Source organism: Petromyzon marinus, assembly GCF_048934315.1.
Source record: "Petromyzon marinus isolate PM22_M1 ecotype Great Lakes invasive population chromosome 73 unlocalized genomic scaffold, UKy_Petmar_22M1.pri1.0 chr73_unloc.5, whole genome shotgun sequence".
Classification (NCBI taxonomy): Eukaryota; Metazoa; Chordata; class Hyperoartia; order Petromyzontiformes; family Petromyzontidae; genus Petromyzon; species Petromyzon marinus.
Genome location: NW_027422611.1, coordinates 96,461 through 115,241, shown reverse-complemented (window position 1 = coordinate 115,241; position 18,781 = coordinate 96,461). Strand labels below are relative to the sequence as shown.

General features: G+C 56.6%; 1 protein-coding gene and 2 long non-coding RNA genes across 3 annotated transcripts in view; all 3 read left to right on the top strand.

The window, feature by feature from the left end:
• LOC142908148 (uncharacterized) overlaps nucleotides 1-18,781 on the top strand; it is a 219,794-nt gene that overhangs the window by 142,370 nt on the left and 58,643 nt on the right. The window lies entirely within an intron of this gene.
• The window catches only part of LOC116937458 (heterogeneous nuclear ribonucleoprotein R-like), a 30,483-nt gene that overhangs the window by 1,556 nt on the left and 10,146 nt on the right, over nucleotides 1-18,781 (top strand). Inside the window, exons 2-4 of the mRNA XM_076058433.1 lie at nucleotides 4,105-4,240; nucleotides 7,717-7,919; nucleotides 11,410-11,559. Coding sequence (XP_075914548.1) covers nucleotides 4,105-4,240; nucleotides 7,717-7,919; nucleotides 11,410-11,559 — 489 coding nt within the window. The remainder of the gene's footprint in view (nucleotides 1-4,104; nucleotides 4,241-7,716; nucleotides 7,920-11,409; nucleotides 11,560-18,781) is intronic.
• LOC142908149 (uncharacterized) lies at nucleotides 8,069-10,737 on the top strand. Its single transcript, XR_012931621.1, has 2 exons — nucleotides 8,069-8,122; nucleotides 8,156-10,737. It is a non-coding gene; the product is annotated as an uncharacterized LOC142908149 (long non-coding RNA).

Here is an 18,781-nt window from a genome sequence, read left to right as displayed (position 1 = left end):
TGGAGAGAGAGTGGGTGGAGAGAGAGAGTGGGTGGAGAGAGTGTGGGTGGAGAGAGGGAGTGGGTGGAGAGAGTGGGTGGAGATAGAGTGTGGGTGGAGAGAGAGTGTGGGTGGAGAGAGTGGGTGGAGAGTGTGGGTGGAGAGAGTGTGGGTGGAGAGAGTGTGGGTGGAGAGCGTTAAACAGGAGAGGGTGTGGGTGGAGAGAGAGTGTGGGTGGAGAGAGTGTGGGTGGAGAGAGTGTGGGTGGAGACAGTGTGGGTGGAGACAGTGCGGGTGGAGAGAGTGTGGGTGGAGAGAGTGTGGGTGGAGACAGTGTGGGTGGAGACTGTGGGCGACAGTGTGGGTGGAGACAGTGTGGGTGGAGACAGTGCGGGTGGAGAGAGTGTGGGTGGAGAGAGTGTGGGTGGAGACAGTGTGGGTGGAGACTGTGGGTGGAGACAGTGTGGGTGGAGACAGTGTGGGTGGAGACAGTGTGGGTGGAGACAGTGTGGGTGGAGAGAGTGTGGGTGGAGAGAGTGTGGGTGGAGACAGTGTGGGTGGAGACTGTGGGTGGAGACAGTGTGGGTGGAGACAGTGTGGGTGGAGACAGTGTGGGTGGAGACAGTGCGGGTGGAGAGAGTGGTGGGGGGGGTGTAGGGGGGGTCTGGAGTGTGGGGAGGGAGTGGGAATATTTGAGATGTGCACAGAGGTACAGACACAACCCCCCGTGTCTCTCTCCCCGTGTCGCTCTCTCTCCGTGTCTCTCCCCGTGTCTCTCTCTCTCCGTGTCTCTCTCCCCGTGTCTCTCGACGTCTCTCTCACCGTGTCTCCCCGTGTCTCTCTCCCCGTGTCTCTCTCCCCGTGTCTCTCTCCCCGTGTCTCTCTCCCCGTGTCTCTCTCCCCGTGTCTCTCTCCCCGTGTCTCTCTCCCCGTGTCTCTACCCGTGTCTCCCCGTGTCTCTCTCCCCGTGTCTCTCCGTGTCTCCCCGTGGCCTGTGATGAGTAACTCTTTCACCATCTTTCGACTGAGTCTCTGTGATGGAGGAAATCTTTAGCCTGAGGCCACAGGGAGACTCTTACTGTCTGTGTATCTCTGTCTCTCTCACTGTGTCTCTGTCTCTCTCACTGTGTCTGTCTCTCTCACTGTGTCTCTCTGTGTCTCTCTCTCTCTGTCTCTCTGTGTCTCTCACTGTCTCTGTGTCTCTCTGTGTCTCTCTCTCACTGTGTCTCTCTGTCTCTCTCACTGTGTCTCTCTGTCTCTCTCACTGTGTCTCTGTGTCTCTCTCACTGTGTCTCTCTGTGTCTCTCACTGTCTCTGTGTCTCTCTGTCTCTCTCACTGTGTCTCTCTGTGTCTCTGTCTCTCTGTGTCTCTGTCTCTCTGTGTCTGTCTCTCACTGTCTCTGTGTCTCTGTCTCTCTCTGTGTCTCTCTCACTGTGCCTCTGTGTCTCTCTGTCTCTCTCTCTCTGTGTCTCTGTGTCTCTCACTGTGTCTCTCTGTCTCTCTCTCTCACTGTGTCTCTCGGTCTCTCTCTCTGTCTCTCTGTGTCTCTATCTCTCACTGTCTGTGTCTCTGTCTCTCTCTGTGTCTCTCTCTCTGTGTCTCTGTGTCTCTCTCACTTTGTTTCTCTCACTGTGTCTCTCTGTCTCTCTCACTGTGTCACTGTGTCTCTCTCTCACTGTGTCACTGTCTCTCTCTCACTGTGTATCTGTGTCTCCCTCACTGTGTCTCTGTGTCTCACTGTGTCTGTCTCTGTAGTTTAATGACCACGAGATACGTAGAGGCAAGCAACTGGGAGTCTGTCTCTCTGTGTGTCTCTGTGTGTCTCTCTCACTGTGTCTCTCTCACTGTCTCTCTGTCTCACTGTGTGTCACTGTGTCTCTCTGTCACTGTGTCTCTCTAGTTTAACGACCACGAGATAGGTAGAGGCAAGCAACTGGGAGTCTGTCTCTCTGTGTGTGTCTCACTGTCTCACTGTGTGTCTCTGTGTCTCTCTGTTTCTCTCTCACTGTGTGTCTCTCTGTGTGTCTCACTCTGTGTGTCTCTCTCACTGTGTCTCACTGTGTCTCTCTGTGTCTCTCTCACTGTGTGTCTCACTGTGTGTCTCTGTGTGTGTCTCACTGTGTGTCTCACCGTCTGTCTCTCTGTGTCTCTGTAGTTTAACGACCACGAGATACGTAGAGGCAAGCAACTTGGAGTCTGTCTCTCTGTGTGTCTCTCTGTGTATCTCACTGTGTCTCACTGTGTGTCTCACTGTCTCTCTGTGTGTCTCTCTGTGTGTCTCACTGTGTCTCACTGTGTGTCTCACTCTCTCTCTGTGTCTCTCTGTGTGTCTCTGTCTCTGTGTGTCTCTCTGTCTCTCTGTGTGTCTCACTGTGTGTCTCACTGTGTCTCTCTCTCTCTGTCTCTCTGTGTGTCTCACTGTGTCTCTGTGTGTCTCACTGTGTCTCTCTCTCACTGTCTCTGTCTCACTGTGTCCCTCTCTGTGTCTCACTGTGTCTCTCTCTCACTGTCTCTGTGTGTCTCACTCTGTGTGTCTCTCTCACTGTGTCTCACTGTGTCTGTGTCTCTCTCACTGTGTCTCTGTCTCTCTAGTTTAACGACCACGAGATACGTAGAGGCAAGCAACTTGGAGTCTGTCTCTCTGTGTGTCTCACTGTGTGTCTCTGTGTGTGTCTCTGTGTGTCTCTCTGTGTCTCACTGTCTCTGTGTGTCTCACTGTGTGTCTCTCTCACTGTGTGTCTCTCTCACTGTGTGTCTCTCTCACTGTGTGTCTCACTGTCTGTGTCTCACTGTGTCTCACTGTGTCTCACTGTGTGTCTCACTGTCTCTGTCTCTCTGTGTCTCTCTGTGTCTCACTGTGTCTCTCTGTGTGTCTCTGTCTCTGTGTATCTCTGTGTGTCTCACTGTGTGTCTCTCTCTGTCTCTCTCACTGTGTCTCTCTGTGTGTCTCTCTGTGTGTCTCACTGTGTGTCTCACTGTGTCTCACTGTGTCTCTCTGTGTGTCTCTCTGTCTCACTGTGTGTCTCACTGTGTTTCTCTGTCTCTCTAGTTTAATGACCACGAGATACGTAGAGGCAAGCAACTTGGAGTCTGTCTCTCTGTGTGTCTCACTGTGTCTCTGTGTGTCTCACTGTGTCTCTCTGTCTCACTGTGTCTCTGTGTCTCTCTAGTTTAACGACCACGAGATACGTAGAGGCAAGCAACTTGGAGTTTGTGTCTCTGTGTGTCTCACTGTGTGTCTCACTGTGTCTCTGTGTCTCACTGTGTCTCTCTCACTGTCTCACTGTGTGTCTCACTGTGTGTCTCACTGTCTCTCTCACTGTGTCTCTGTCTCTCTAGTTTAATGACCACGAGATACGTAGAGGCAAGCAACTTGGAGTCTGTCTCTCTGTGTGTCTCACTGTGTGTCTCACTGTGTCTCTCTGTGTCTCTCTGTGTGTCTCTGTGTCTCTCTGTGTCTCTCACTGTGTCTCACTGTGTGTCTCACTGTCTCACTGTGTCTCTGTGTCTCTCTAGTTTAACGACCACGAGATACGTAGAGGCAAGCAACTTGGAGTCTGTCTCACTGTGTGTCTCTCTCACTGTGTCCCTCTCTGTGTCTCACTGTGTCTCTCACTGTGTCTCTCTCTCACTGTCTCTGTGTGTCTCACTCTGTGTGTCTCTCTCACTGTGTGTCTCTGTGTCTGTGTCTCTCTCACTGTGTCTCTGTGTCTCTCTAGTTTAACGACCACGAGATACGTAGAGGCAAGCAGCTTGGAGTCTGTCTCTCTGTGTGTCTCACTGTGTGTCTCTGTGTGTGTCTCTCTGTGTGTCTCACTGTGTGTCTCACTGTGTGTCTCTGTGTGTGTCTCTCTGTGTGTCTCACTGTGTGTCTCACTGTGTGTCTCTCTGTGTGTCTCACTGTGTCTCACTGTGTGTCTCTGTCTCTGTGTATCTCTCTCTGTGTGTATCACTGTGTGTCTCACTGTGTGTCTCTCTGTGTCTCACTGTCTCTGTGTGTCTCACTGTGTCTCACTGTGTGTCTCTCTGTGTCTCACTGTCTCTGTGTGTCTCACTGTGTCTCTCTGTGTGTCTCACTGTGTCTCACTGTGTCTCTGTGTCTCTCTGTCTCTGTGTCTCTCTAGTTTAATGACCACGAGATACGTAGAGGCAAGCAGCTTGGAGTCTGTCTCTCTGTCGCCAACAATCGCCTCTTCATTGGCTCCATCCCCAAAAACAAGACCCACGAACAGGTGTCGGAGGAGTTCAACAAACACATCGGTACGGAGAAACACTCGCTCACACTCGCTCACACTCGCTCACACTCTCACTCGCTCACTCACTCACTCACTCGCTCACACTCGCTCACACTCGCTCACACTCTCACTCACTCGCTCACTCACTCACTCGCTCACACTCGCTCACACTCGCTCACACTCGCTCACATTCGCTCACTCTCGCTCACTCGCTCACACTCGCTCACACTCACTCACTCACACACTCGCTCACACTCACTCACTCACACTCACTCACACACTCGCTCACACTCGCTCACTCTCGCTCACACACTCACACTCGCTCGCTCACACTCGCTCACACTCGCTCACACTCACTCACCCTTACTCGCTCACACTCGCTCACACTCACTCACACTCGCTCTCACTCGCTCACTCACGCACGCTCTCTCTCTCTCAGTCACCCACTCTCTCCCCGTGTCTCTCTCCCCGTGTCTCTCTCCCCCCGTGTCTCTCTCCCCGTGTCTCTCTCTCCCCGTGTCTCTCACCGTGTCTCTCTCTCCCCGTGTCTCTCTCCCCATGTCTCTCTCCCCGTGTCTCTCCCCGTGTCTCTCTCTCCCCGTGTCTCTCTTGCCGTGTCTCTCTCCCCCCGTGTCTCTCTCCCCGTGTCTCTCTCTCCCCGTGTCTCTCACCGTGTCTCTCTCTCCCCGTGTCTCTCTCCCCATGTCTCTCTCCCCGTGTCTCTCTCCCCGTGTCTCTCTCCCCGTGTCTCTCTCTCCCCGTGTCTCTCTCTCCCCGTGTCTCTCTCTCCCCGTGTCTCTCTCTCCCCGTGTCTCTCTCTCCCCGTGTCTCTCTCTCCCCGTGTCTCTCCCCGTGTCTCTCTCCCCGTGTCTCCGAGTGGCCTGTGATGAGTAACTCTTTCACCATCTTTCGACTGAGTCTCTGTGATGGAGGAAATCTTTAGCCTGAGGCCACAGGGAGACTCCCCGTGTCTCTCTCTCTCTCTCCCCGTGTCTCTCACCCTGTGTCTCTCTCACCCCGTGTCTCTCTCACCGTGTGTCTCTCTCTCACCGTGTCTCTTTCTCTCTCCCCGTGTCTCTCTCTCCCCGTGTCTCTCTCCCTGTGTCTCTCTCTCCCCGTGTCTCTCTATCCCCGTGTCTCTCTCTCCCCGTGTCTCTCTCTCCCCGTGTCTCTCTCTCACCGTGTCTCTCTCTCCCCGTGTCTCTCTCTCCCCGTGTCTCTCTCTCCCCATGTCTCTCTCCCCGTGTCTCTCTCCCCGTGTCTCTCTCTCCCCGTGTCTCTCTCTCCCCGTGTCTCTCTCTCACCGTGTCTCTCTCTCACCCCGTGTCTCTCTCTCCCCGTGTCTCTCACCCTGTGTCTCTCTCTCCCCGTGTCTCTCTATCCCCGTGTCTCTCTCCCCGTGTCTCTCTCTCTCCCCGTGTCTCTCTCTCTCCCCGTGTCTCTCTCTCTCCCCGTGTCTCTCTCTCCCCGTGTCTCTCTCTCCCCGTGTCTCTCTCTCCCCGTGTCTCTCTCTCCCCGTGTCTCTCTCTCCCCGTGTCTCTCTCTCCCCGTGTCTCTCTCTCCTCCCGTGTCTCTCTCTCCCCGTGTCTCTGTCTCCCCGTGTCTCTCTGTCTCCCCGTGTCTCTCTCTCTTCCCGTGTCTCTCTCTCCCCGTGTCTCTCTCTCCCCGTGTCTCTCTCTCCCCGTGTCTCTCTCTCCCCGTGTCTCTCTCTCCCCGTGTCTCTCTCTCCCCGTGTCTCTCTCCCCGTGTCTCTCTCTCCCCGTGTCTCTCTCCCCGTGTCTCTCTCTCCCCGTGTCTCTCTCATGAGTGACACGGGTCATTATCAACAAACAGAGGCGTCTGTTTTCTCTATGAATTGACCACGACCCTTGTTTGTGTCTCTTAGGCATATGGGTTGACAGAGGTGATTCTGTACCAGCAGACAGGAGCTTCTGATTTCCCTTAGCGCATTGACCACAGCCCTTGTGCGTGTCCCCCGCCGTGCCTATCTCGCTCACACAGAGGGGCGCGACAGAGGTGATTCTGTACCAGCAGACAGGAGCTTCTGATTTCCGCTGCGCGCATTGACCACAGCCCTTGTGCGTGTCTCGCCCCCCTTACCTATCTCGCTCACACAGAGAGCGGCGCGACAGAGGTGATTCTGTACCAGCAGACAGGAGCTTCTGATTTCCGCTGCGCGCATTGACCACAGCCCTTGTGCGTGTCTCGCCGCCACCCTTGCCTATCTCGCTCGCACAGAGCGGCGTGACAGAGGTGATTCTGTACCAGCAGACAGGAGCTTCTGATTTCCCCTTAGCGCATTGACCACAGCCCTTGTGCGTGTCTCGCCACCCCCCTTTCCCATCTCGCTCGCACAGAGCGGCGTGACAGAGGTGATTCTGTACCAGCAGACAGGAGCTTCTGATTTCCCCTTAGCGCATTGACCACAGCCCTTGTGCGTGTCTCGCCACCACCCCCCTCCCCCGCCTTGCCTATCTCGCTCACACAGAGGGGCGTGACAGAGGTGATTCTGTACCAGCAGACAGAAGCTTCTGATTTCCGCTGCGCGCATTGACCACAGCCCTTGTGCGTGTCTCGCCCACCCCTCCCCCCCCTTACCTATCTCGCTCACACAGAGAGGGCGCGACAGAGGTGATTCTGTACCAGCAGACAGGCGCTTCTGATTTCCCCTCAGCGCATTGACCACAGCCCTTGTGCGTGTCTCGCCCCCCTTACCTATCTCGCTCGCACAGAGGGCGCGACAGAGGTGATTCTGTACCAGCAGACAGGAGCTTCTGATTTCCGCTGCGCGCATTGACCACAGCCCTTGTGCGTGTCTCGCCACCCTGCCCCCTCCTTACCTATCTCGCTCACACAGAGCGGCGCGACAGAGGTGATTCTGTACCAGCAGACAGGAGCTTCTGATTTCCGCTGCGCGCATTGACCACAGCCCTTGTGCGTGTCTCGCCCACCACCCCCCTCCCCCCCCCCTTGCCCCATCTCGCTCACACAGAGGGCGTGACAGAGGTGATTCTGTACCAGCAGACAGAAGCTTCTGATTTCCGCTGCGCGCATTGACCACAGCCCTTGTGCGTGTCTCGCCACCACCCCCCTTTCCCATCTCGCTCGCACAGAGGGCGTGACAGAGGTGATTCTGTACCAGCAGACAGGAGCTTCTGATTTCCCCTTAGCGCATTGACCACAGCCCTTGTGCGTGTCTCGCCCACCCTGCCCCCCTCCCCCCCCCTTGCCCCATCTCGCTCACACAGAGCGGCGCGACAGAGGTGATTCTGTACCAGCAGACAGGCGCTTCTGATTTCCGCTGCGCGCATTGACCACAGCCCTTGTGCGTGTCTCGCCACCCTTACCTATCTCGCTCACACAGAGCGGCGCGACAGAGGTGATTCTGTACCAGCAGACAGGCGCTTCTGATTTCCGCTGCGCGCATTGACCACAGCCCTTGTGCGTGTCTCGCCACCCCCCGCCCCCCTCCCCCCCCCTTGCCCCATCTCGCTCGCACAGAGGGCGTGACAGAGGTGATTCTGTACCAGCAGACAGAGGACCAGCAGAAGAACAGAGGCTTCTGTTTCCTGGAGTTTGACGACCACAAATCGGCCGCTCAGGCACGCCGCAAGCTTCTCGGCGGCAAAACCAAAATATTTGGCAACGTGGTGACGGTGGAGTGGGCAGAGCCGGTGGACACGGACCCCAGCGTCATGGCCAAGGTCGGGGGTCGGGGGTCGGGGGGTCGGGGGGTCGGGGCTTCACCGCGGGCGGCTCTGGGGGTGTGGTGTGGTGTGTGGTGGTGTGGTGGTGGTGGTGTGTGGTGTGGTGTGGTGTGTGGTGTGGTGTGTGTGGTGTGGTGTGGTGTAGTGTGGTGTGGTGTGGTGGTGTAGTGTGTGGTAGTGTAGTGTGTGGTGTGGTGGTGGTGTAGTGTGTGGTGTAGCGTGTGGTAGTGTAGTTGTAGTGTGTGGTGTAGCGTGTGGTAGTGTAGTGTGTGGTGGTGTAGTGTATAGTGGTGTAGTGTATAGTGGTTTAGTGTATAGTGGTGTAGTGTATGGTGGTGTAGTGTATGGTGGTGTAGTGTATAGTGTAGTGTATAGTGGTGTAGTGTAGTGTATAGTGTAGTGTATAGTGGTGTAGTGTATAGTGTGGTGTAGTGTATAGTGGTGTAGTGTATAGTGTAGTGTATGGTGGTGTAGTGTATGGTGGTGTAGTAAATGGTGGTGTAGTGTATAGTGGTGTAGTGTATAGTGGTGTAGTGTATAGTGGTGTAGTGTATAGTGGTGTAGTGTATGGTGGTGTAGTGTATGGTGGTGTAGTAAATGGTGGTGTAGTGTATAGTGGTGTAGTGTATAGTGGTGTAGTGTATAGTGGTGTAGTGTATAGTGGTGTAGTGTATGGTGGTGTAGTGTATAGTGTAGTGTATAGTGGTGTAGTGTAGTGTATAGTGTAGTGTATAGTGGTGTAGTGTATAGTGTGGTGTAGTGTATAGTGGTGTAGTGTATAGTGTAGTGTATGGTGGTGTAGTGTATGGTGGTGTAGTAAATGGTGGTGTAGTGTATAGTGGTGTAGTGTATAGTGGTGTAGTGTATAGTGGTGTAGTGTATAGTGGTGTAGTGTATGGTGGTGTAGTGTATGGTGGTGTAGTGTATAGTGGTGTAGTGTATAGTGTAGTGTATAGTGGTGTAGTGTATGGTGGTGTAGTGTATGGTGGTGTAGTGTATAGTGGTGTAGTGTATAGTGTAGTGTATAGTGGTGTAGTGTATAGTGGTGTAGTGTATAGTGGTGTAGTGTAGTGTATGGTGGTGTAGTGTATGGTGGTGTAGCGTGTGGTGGTGTAGTGTATAGTGGTGTAGTGTAGTGTATGGTGGTGTAGCGTGTGGTGGTGTATTGTATAGTGGTGTAGTGTATGGTGTAGCGTATGGTGGTGTAGTGTATAGTGGTGTAGTGTATAGTGGTGTAGTGTATAGTGGTGTAGTGTATAGTGGTTTAGTGTATAGTGGTTTAGTGTATAGTGGTTTAGTGTATGGTGGTGTAGTGTATAGTGGTATAGTGTATAGTGGTTTAGTGTATAGTGGTGTAGTGTATAGTGGTGTAGTGTATAGTGGTGTAGTGTATAGTGGTGTAGTGTATGGTGGTGTAGCGTATGGTGGTGTAGCGTATGGTGGTGTAGTGTATAGTGGTGTAGTGTATGGTGGTATAGTGTATAGTGGTGTAGTGTAGTGTATGGTGGTGTAGTGTATGGTGGTGTAGCGTGTGGTGGTGTAGTGTATAGTGGTGTAGTGTATAGTGGTGTAGTGTATGGTGTAGTGTATAGTGGTGTAGTGTAGTGTGTATGGTGGTGTAGCGTATTGTGTTTAGTGGTGTAGTGTATGGTGGTGTAGCGTATAGTGGTGTAGTGTGTATGGTGGTGCAGCGTATAGTGGTGTAGTGTATAGTGGTGTAGTGTATAGTGGTGTTGTGTAGTGTGTATAGTGGTGTAGCTTATAGTGGTGTAGTGTGTAGTGTAGTGTATAGTGGTGTACTGTATAGTGGTGTAGTGTATAGTGGTGTTGTGTAGTGTGTATAGTGGTGTAGCGTATAGTGGTGTAGTGTGTAGTGTAGCGTATAGTGGTGTAGCGTATGATGGTGTAGTGTGTAGTGTATAGTGGTGTAGTGTGTATGGTGGTGTAGTGTATAGTGGTGTAGTGTATGGTGGTGTAGCGTATAGTGGTGTAGCGTATAGTGGCGTAGTGTTTTGAGTAGTGGTCTCGTGTACAGTATACTGTAGAGTAGTGTAGAATAGTGGGGTAGTGTATAGTGTGCGGTTATAGTAGCGTAGTTGTGTACTGTATAGTGTAGCTGTGTGTAGTAGTAGTGTAGAGTGTGTTACTACACTGTCTACTAGTCTAGTACTGTGGGTTCATGATGGCCGGGTCTCTTGAGTGGCCAGTGATGATGAACTCTTCTCGCTGAGTCTCTGTGATGGAGGAAATCTTTAGCCTGAGGCCACAGGCAAAGCGCTGTATGTCCCCCCACCCTGTGTCTCTCTGCCTGTGTCTCTCTCCCTGTGTCTCTCTCCCTGTGTCTCTCTCCCCGTGTCACCCTGTCTCCCTGAGTCTCTCTCCCCGTGTCTCCCTGTGTGTCTCTCTCCCTGTATCTCTCTCCCTGTGTCTCTCTCCCTGTGTCTCTCTCCCCGTGTCTCTCTCCCCATGTCTCCCTGTGTTTTTCGGCTTGTGTCTCTCTCCCTGTCTCTCCCTGTGTCTCTCTCCCTGTGTCTCTCCTGTCTCTCTCCCCGTGTCTCCCTGTGTCTCTCTCCCTGTGTATCCCTGTGTCTCTCTCCCCGTGTCTCCCTGTGTCTCTCTCCCTGTGTCTCTCTCCCCGTGTCTATCCCTGTGTCTCTCTCCCCGTGTCACCCTGTCTCCCTGTGTCTCTCTCCTCATGTCTCTCTACCCGTGTCTCTCTCCCCGTGTCTCCCTTGTGGCCAGTGATGAGTAACTCTTTCACCATCTTTCGACTGAGTCTCTGTGATGGAGGAAATCTTTAGCCTGAGGCCACAGAGAGACTCCCCGTATCTCTCTCCCCGTGTCTCTCTCCCCGTGTCTCTATCTCCCTCCCCGTGTCTCTCTCCCCCGTGTCTCTCTCCCCCGTGTCTCTCTCCCTGTGTCTCTCTCTCCCCGTGTCTCTCTCCCCGTGTCCCGCTCCCCGTGTCTCTATCTCCCTCCCCGTGTCTCTCCCCCCCGTGTCTCTCTCCCTGTGTCTCTCTCTCCCCGTGTCTCTCTCCCCGTGTCTCTATCTCCCTCCCCGTGTCCCTCTCCCCCGTGTCTCTCTGTCTCTCGTGTCTCTCCACCGCGTCTCTCTCCTGTGTCTTTCTCCCCGTGTCTCTCTCTCCCGTGTCTCTCTCTCCCCGTGTCTCTCTCTCCGTGTCTCTCTCTCCCTCCGTGTCTCTCTCTCTCACCCGTGTCTCTCCCTCCGTGTCTCTCTCTCTCTCCCCGTGTCTCTCTCTCTCACCCGTGTCTCTCTTTCCCCCCGTGTCTCTCCCCGTGTCTCTTTCTCTCTCCCCGTGTCTCTTTCTCTCTCCCCGTGTCTCTCTCTCTCTCTCTTCGTGTCTCTCTCCTCATGTCTCTCTCCCCGTGTCTCTCTCTCTCCCCGTGTGTCTCTCTCTCTCCGTGTGTCACCCCGTGCCTGTCTGCCTGAGAGTGACCGACTGCGACCGACGGACTGACTGTGCAGGTGAAGGTGCTGTTCCTGAGGAACCTCGCGGCGAGCGTCAGCGAGGAGACTCTTCAGACTCTGTTTGGCGCGTTCGGGAGCCTGGAGCGAGTGAAGAAAGTCAAGGACTACGCTTTCATTCACTTTGAGGACAGGGACGCGGCCCTCAAGGTGAGACAGCTCACTCGCTCGCTCGTCCGCTCGCCCGCTCGCTGATTCACTCAGCTGCTCACCCACCCGCTCACCCTTTCGCTCGCCAGTTTGCTCACCCGCTCGCTCAACCGCTCGCTCGCTCACCCACTCGCTCGCTCACCCACTCGCTCGGTCACCCACTAGCTCACCCTAACCGCTCACTCGCTTCACCCTCTCACTCACCAACTCGGTCACCCACTCACTCACCCAGTCACTCAACCACCCTCTCACCCACGCACTCACCCACCAGCTCACGAACCCACTCGCTCGCTCACCCACTCGCTCGGTCACCCACTAGCTCACTCGCTCACCCTCTTGTTCTCTCTCACTCACCAACTCGGTCACCCACTCACTCACCCAGTCACTCAACCACCCTCTCACCCACCAGCTCACGAACCCACTCGCTCACTCGCCCACTCGGTCACCCACTCACTCACCCAGTCACTCAACCACCCTCTCACCCACGCACTCACCCACCAGCTCACTCACCCGCTCGCTCACTCACCCACTCGGTCACCCACTCACTCACCCAGTCACTCAACCACCCTCTCACCCAGTCACTCACCCACCAGCTCACGAACCCACTCGCTCACTCACCCACTCGGTCACCCACTCACTCACCCAGTCACTCAACCACTCTCTCACCCACGCACTCACCCACCAGCTCACGAACCCACTCGCTCACTCGCCCGCTCGCTGATTCACTCAGCTGCTCACCCGCTCGCTCATCCGCTCGCTCGCTCACCCACTCGCTCGGTCACCCACTAGCTCACCCTAACCGCTCACTCGTTCACCCTCTTGTTCTCTCTCACTCACCCACTCGGTCACCCACTCACTCACCCAGTCACTCAACCACTCTCTCACCCACGCACTCACCCACCAGCTCACCCACCCACTCGCTCACTCACCCGCTCGCTGATTCACTCAGCTGCTCACCCACCCGCTCACCCTTTCGCTCGCCAGTTTGCTCACCCGCTCGCTCAACCGCTCGCTCGCTCACCCACTCGCTCGCTCACCCACTCGCTCGGTCACCCACTAGCTCACCCTAACCGCTCACTCGCTTCACCCTCTTGTTCTCTCTCACTCACCAACTCGGTCACCCACTCACTCACCCAGTCACTCAACCACCCTCTCACCCACGCACTCACCCACCAGCTCACGAACCCACTCGCTCACTCGCCCACTGAAATACTCACCCAACCCACCCACTCACCAACCCAACCCACCCACTCACCAACCCACCCACCCGCTCACCAACCCACCCGCTCACCAACCCACCCACCCGCTCACCAACCAACCCACTCGCTCACCAACCCACCCACCCGCTCACCAACCCACCCACCCGCTCACCAACCCACCCACTCACCAACCCACCCACCCTCTCACCAACCCACCCACCCACTCACCCACCCACCCGCTCACCAACCCACCCACTCACCAACCCACCCACCCTCTCACCAACCCACCCACCCGCTCACCAACCCACCCACCCGCTCACCAACCCACCCACTCACCAACCCACCCACTCACCAACCCACCCACTCACCAACCCACCCACTCACCCACCCACCCTCTCACCAACCCACCCACCCGCTCACCAACCCACCCACCCACTCACCAACCCACCCACCCACTCACCCACCCGCTCACCAACCCACCCACCCGCTCACCAACCCACCCGCCCACTCACCAACCCACCCACCCACTCACCAACCCACCCACCCACTCACCAACCCACTCACCAACCCACCCGCTCACCAACCCACCCACTCACCAACCCACCCACCCACTCACCCACCCGCTCACCAACCCACCCACCCGCTCACCAACCCACCCACCCACTCACCCACCCGCTCACCAACCCACCCACCCGCTCACCAACCCACCCACCCACTCACCCACCCACTCACCAACCCACCCACCCACTCACCAACCCACCCACCCACTCACCAACCCACCCGCTCACCAACCCACCCACTCACCAACCCACCCACCCACTCACCAACCCACCCACTCGCTCACCAACCCACCCACTCGCTCACCAACCCACCCACCCACTCACCAACCCACCCGCTCACCAACCCACCCACTCACCAACCCACCCACCCACTCACCAACCCACCCAATCGCTCACCAACCCACCCACCCGCTCACCAACCCACCCACCCACTCACCCACCCACTCACCAACCCACCCACCCACTCACCAACCCACCCACCCACTCACCAACCCACCCACCCACTCACCAACCCACCCGCTCACCAACCCACCCACTCACCAACCCACCCACCCACTCACCAACCCACTCGCTCACCAACCCACCCACTCACCAACCCACCCACTCACCAACCCACCCACCCACTCACCAACCCACCCACCCACTCACCAACCCACCCACCCTCTCACCCACCCACCCGCTCACCAACGCACCCACCCGCTCACCAACCCACCCACTCACCAACCCACCCACCCGCTCACCAACCCACCCACCCACTCACTCACCCACCCGCTCACCAACCCACCCACCCACTCACCAACCCACCCACCCACTCACCAACCCACCCACTCACCCACCCGCTCACCAACCCACCCACCCGCTCACCAACCCACCCACCCACTCACCCACCCACTCACCAACCCACCCACCCACTCACCAACCCACCCACCCACTCACCAACCCACCCGCTCACCAACCCACCCACTCACCAACCCACCCACCCACTCACCAACCCACTCGCTCACCAACCCACCCACTCACCAACCCACCCACTCACCAACCCACCCACTCACCAACCCACCCACCCACTCACCAACCCACCCACCCGCTCACCAAACCACCCACCCACTCACCAACCCACCCACCCTCTCACCCACCCACCCGCTCACCAACCCACCCACCCGCTCACCAACCCACCCACCCACTCACCAACCCACCCACTCACCAACCCACCCGCTCACTCACCAACTCACCCACCCGCTCACCAACCCACCCACCCACTCACCAACCCACCCACCCGCTCACCAACCCACCCACTCACTCACCCACCCGCTCACCAACCCACCCACCCACTCACCAACCCACCCACCCACTCACCAACCCACTCACTCACCCACTCACCAACCCACCCACTCACCAACCCACCCACTCACCAACCCACCCACCCACTCACCAACCCACCCACTCACCAACCCACCCACTCACCAACCCACCCACTCACCAACCCACCCACCCGCTCACCAACCCACCCACCCACTCACCAACCCGCTCACCAACCCACCCACCCGCTCACCAACCCACCCACCCACTCACCAACCCACCCACCCACTCACCAACCCACCCACCCACTCACCAACCCACCCGCTCACCAACCCACCCGCTCACCAACCCACCCACTCACCAACCCACCCACCCACTCACCAACCCACCCACTCACCAACCCACCCACTCACCAACCCACCCACTCACCCACCCACCCGCTCACCAACCCACCCACCCGCTCACCAACCCACCCACCCACTCACCAACCCACCCACTCACCCACCCACCCACTCACCAACCCACCCACCCACTCACCCACCCACCCACTCACCAACCCACCCACCCGCTCACCAACCCACCCACTCACTCACCCACCTGCTCACCAACCCACTCACCAACCCACCCACCCACTCACCAACCCACTCACTCACCCACTCACCAACCCACCCACTCACCAACCCACCCACTCACCAACCCACCCACCCACTCACCAACCCACCCACTCACCAACCCACCCGCTCACCAACCCACCCACTCACCAACCCACCCACCCGCTCACCAACCCACCCACCCACTCACCAACCCGCTCACCAACCCACCCACCCGCTCACCAACCCACCCACCCACTCACCAACCCACCCACCCACTCACCAACCCACCCACCCACTCACCAACCCACTCGCTCACCAACCCACCCGCTCACCAACCCACCCACTCACCAACCCACCCACCCACTCACCAACCCACCCACTCACCCACCCACCCGCTCACCAACCCACCCACCCGCTCACCAACCCACCCACCCACTCACCAACCCACCCACTCACCCACCCACCCACTCACCAACCCACCCACCCACTCACCCACCCACCCACTCACCAACCCACCCACCCACTCACCAACCCACCCGCTCACCAACCCACTCGCTCACCAACCCACCCGCTCACCAACTCACCCACCCGCTCACCAACCCACCCGCTCGCCCACTCGCTCACCCACTCACTCACCCAGCCACTCGCCCACTCTCTTCCCTTGTCTCTCTAGCCGTGTCTCCCCACTTGCTCACCCCATAGAGGGTGTCTCTGTCTGCGTGTGTGTGTCTTTGTGTGCTCTCTGTGTGTGTCTTTGTGCGTGTGTCTCTGTGTGTGTCTCTGTGTGTGTGTCTCTGTTGGTGTGTCTGTGTTTGTCTCTGTGTGTCTTTGTGTGGGTGTGTCTGTGTGTGTGTGTGTCTCTGTGTGTGTCTGTGTGTGTGTCTGTGTGTGTCTCTGTGTGTGGCTCTGTGTGTTTGTCTCTGTGTGTCTTTGTGTGTGTCTGTGTGCGTGTGTCTGTGTGTGTTTGTCTCTGTGTGTGTGTCTGTGTTTGTCTCTGTGTGTGTCTCTGTGTGTGTGTGTCTGGAGTGATTGGATTGGCATGGGCCAGATCAGCTCAATAACAACGGTAGGAGGCTGCTAGATTTTTGTGCAGCCCATGGGCTTGTAATTACCAACACGCTGTTCCGGCATCGGCGCATCCACACAACATCATGGATGCATGCCGGGTCCAAGCAAGAACATCTGCTGGACTACATAGTGACGGACCAGCGGATGCGAGCCCATGTCCTTGACACCAGGACCTACCGTGGAGCTGATCTGCCCTCTGTTGAGGAAGTACTGAAGGCGATCCGGAGTCTGAGACCAGGAAAGGCACTGGGCAGAGATGATCTCCCAAGCGAAATGCTGAGGGAGGGTGGCGTTTGTGCACATACTGCCCTATATGACATCATAACAACAGTCTGGACCACTGGACGGGTTCCGCAGGATTGGAAGGATGCCCTGGTGGTCCCCCTCTTTAAGAAGGGGGACAGCACAGACTGTAACAACTACAGGGGCATCTCACTCCTCAGTGTGCCGGGAAAGGTCCTGGCAAGGATTATTCAACATCGCCTTGCCAGGCACGCTGAGGAGAGGCTTGCGGAGCCCCAATGCGGTTTCAGGAAAGGGCGGTCCTGCACAGATGCCATATTTTCTGTCCGTCTGCTACAGCAGAGGTGTAGGGAATTCCAACAAGACCTACATCTCTGCTTTATTGACCTGGTCAAGGCCTATGAATACCATCAGTAGGCCTGAGCTCTTGGTTGTTCTTCGTGCTTTTGGAGTCCCTGACCCTCTGCTCACGATCATTAAGGACCTTCATGATGGTGAGCGGGCCCGGGTAAAACTACGTGGCCGGGAGTCAGAGCCATTCCCTGTACACCTTGGGGTGCGACAGGGATGTCCTCTGGCTCCCACATTATTTAGCATCTATTTTGACCACATAGTTCGTGAAGCCTTCAATAGCTGTACCGGGGGAATCTCCATTTGGTACAGATATAATGGGAGGCTGATCGATGCCCGGGTGCGGTCAAGGGATGGCTCCCTATTGCTCAACCACGTTATGTATGCTGATGATTTGGTAATAGATGCTCATTCAGAGGAGGAGTTGGAGACGCTGCTGCTGAGACTGGAGCGTGCCACTAAGAGATGGGGCCTTACCATCAGCCCCACCAAAACTAAGCACCTGCCTGGGTATTTTGTACCATTGGACACTCCACCCCCACAACTCCCAATCGGTGATGGGGCAGTTGTGGAGAGAGTGGAGAGTTTCCCATACCTGGGCAGTGTGCTTATTACCGGCTCCAGTTTAACAGCAGAGGTCTCACTCCGAATCAGTCGAGCGGCAATATCTTTTCATCGGTTGCGTAACGCTGTGTGGAAGCTACCTGGTCTGTCGCTCCGCACTAAGCTTCAGGTCTTCTCGGCCACGGTCATTCCCTCCCTTCTCTACGCTTGTGAAACGTGGACCCCCTTAATGGAACATCTTCGCCGGTTAGAAACATTTAGGCTAGCCTGCCTACGATCCATCCTGGGTTTACCCAGGCTGGATTGTGTGAGGAGCTTACATCCTTGAAATATCTGGGCAAGGTCCCATCGGTGAGCTCCTCCGGCAGGCAAGGCTGCGATGGCTGGGTCATGTAGCCCGTATGCCCAGCCACCGCATGCCGAAACAGCTTTTGTTCGGCCGGATCGAGGGGGCTAAACGGGCGCGGCACGGGCTAGAGAAGAGATGGAGTGACGTGGTACAGGAGGACGTGGAGCTGAGTGGACTTGCCGATGACTGGTACCAGCGGTGTCAAGATCGGCCTCTGTGGAGGAGGCTCGTGAAGGATGCTACTGGGCAGTTGGAGGCAGTCGCCCTCCAACAACAACGGAGGGCGGAGGAGCGACGCTCACAACAACGAGCGGAGCGCCGGGTGGCTAAAGCACAGCAGGTTGGCACAGTAGGGGGCACAGGTGGTGCATCAGCCAGTCATCTCAGTCAGTCGACCCGTGGCACCTGGGTCTGCCCCGTGACCTCCTGCCAGCGGGCGTTCGACACTTCACGTGGCCTCAGGGTGCACATAGCCTGGCACAAGCGTCGTGGTGACGTCACCGCCACTTAGTGGCGAATGGCGGTTGTTGTTGTGTGTGGAACTGTGTGGGTGTGTTTGTAACTGTGTGTGTGTGGTGAACTTTGTGTGTAACTGTGTATGTGTGTGTGTAGGTGTGTGTGGGGGAGTGATAGTGTAGCGGTTAGCGCGCTGCACTATGAACCTGGCGACCCGGGTTCGATTCCCGCTCACGGCCAACACCACCAGTGACGATTATCTGAATCGGTCCCGGGCCTCCCCTAGGTCGACTCAGCCTCAAATGAGTACCTGGTGCGGTGTGTAAACATTGCCACTAGGGAGACAAAGGCGGTCGGGCGTGGTGCTGGCCACCCACCCCCTCGTGTACCGTTCCGGCCTTCATAGGTGCTCGCTAACAGCACTTGCCCCTACAGCCTGTTAAGGCTATACGGGGGATCTTTGATCTTTGTGTGTGTATCTCTGTGTGTAAATGTGTGTGTAACTGTGTGTGTGTGTGTAACTCAGGTGCACATGTCCTG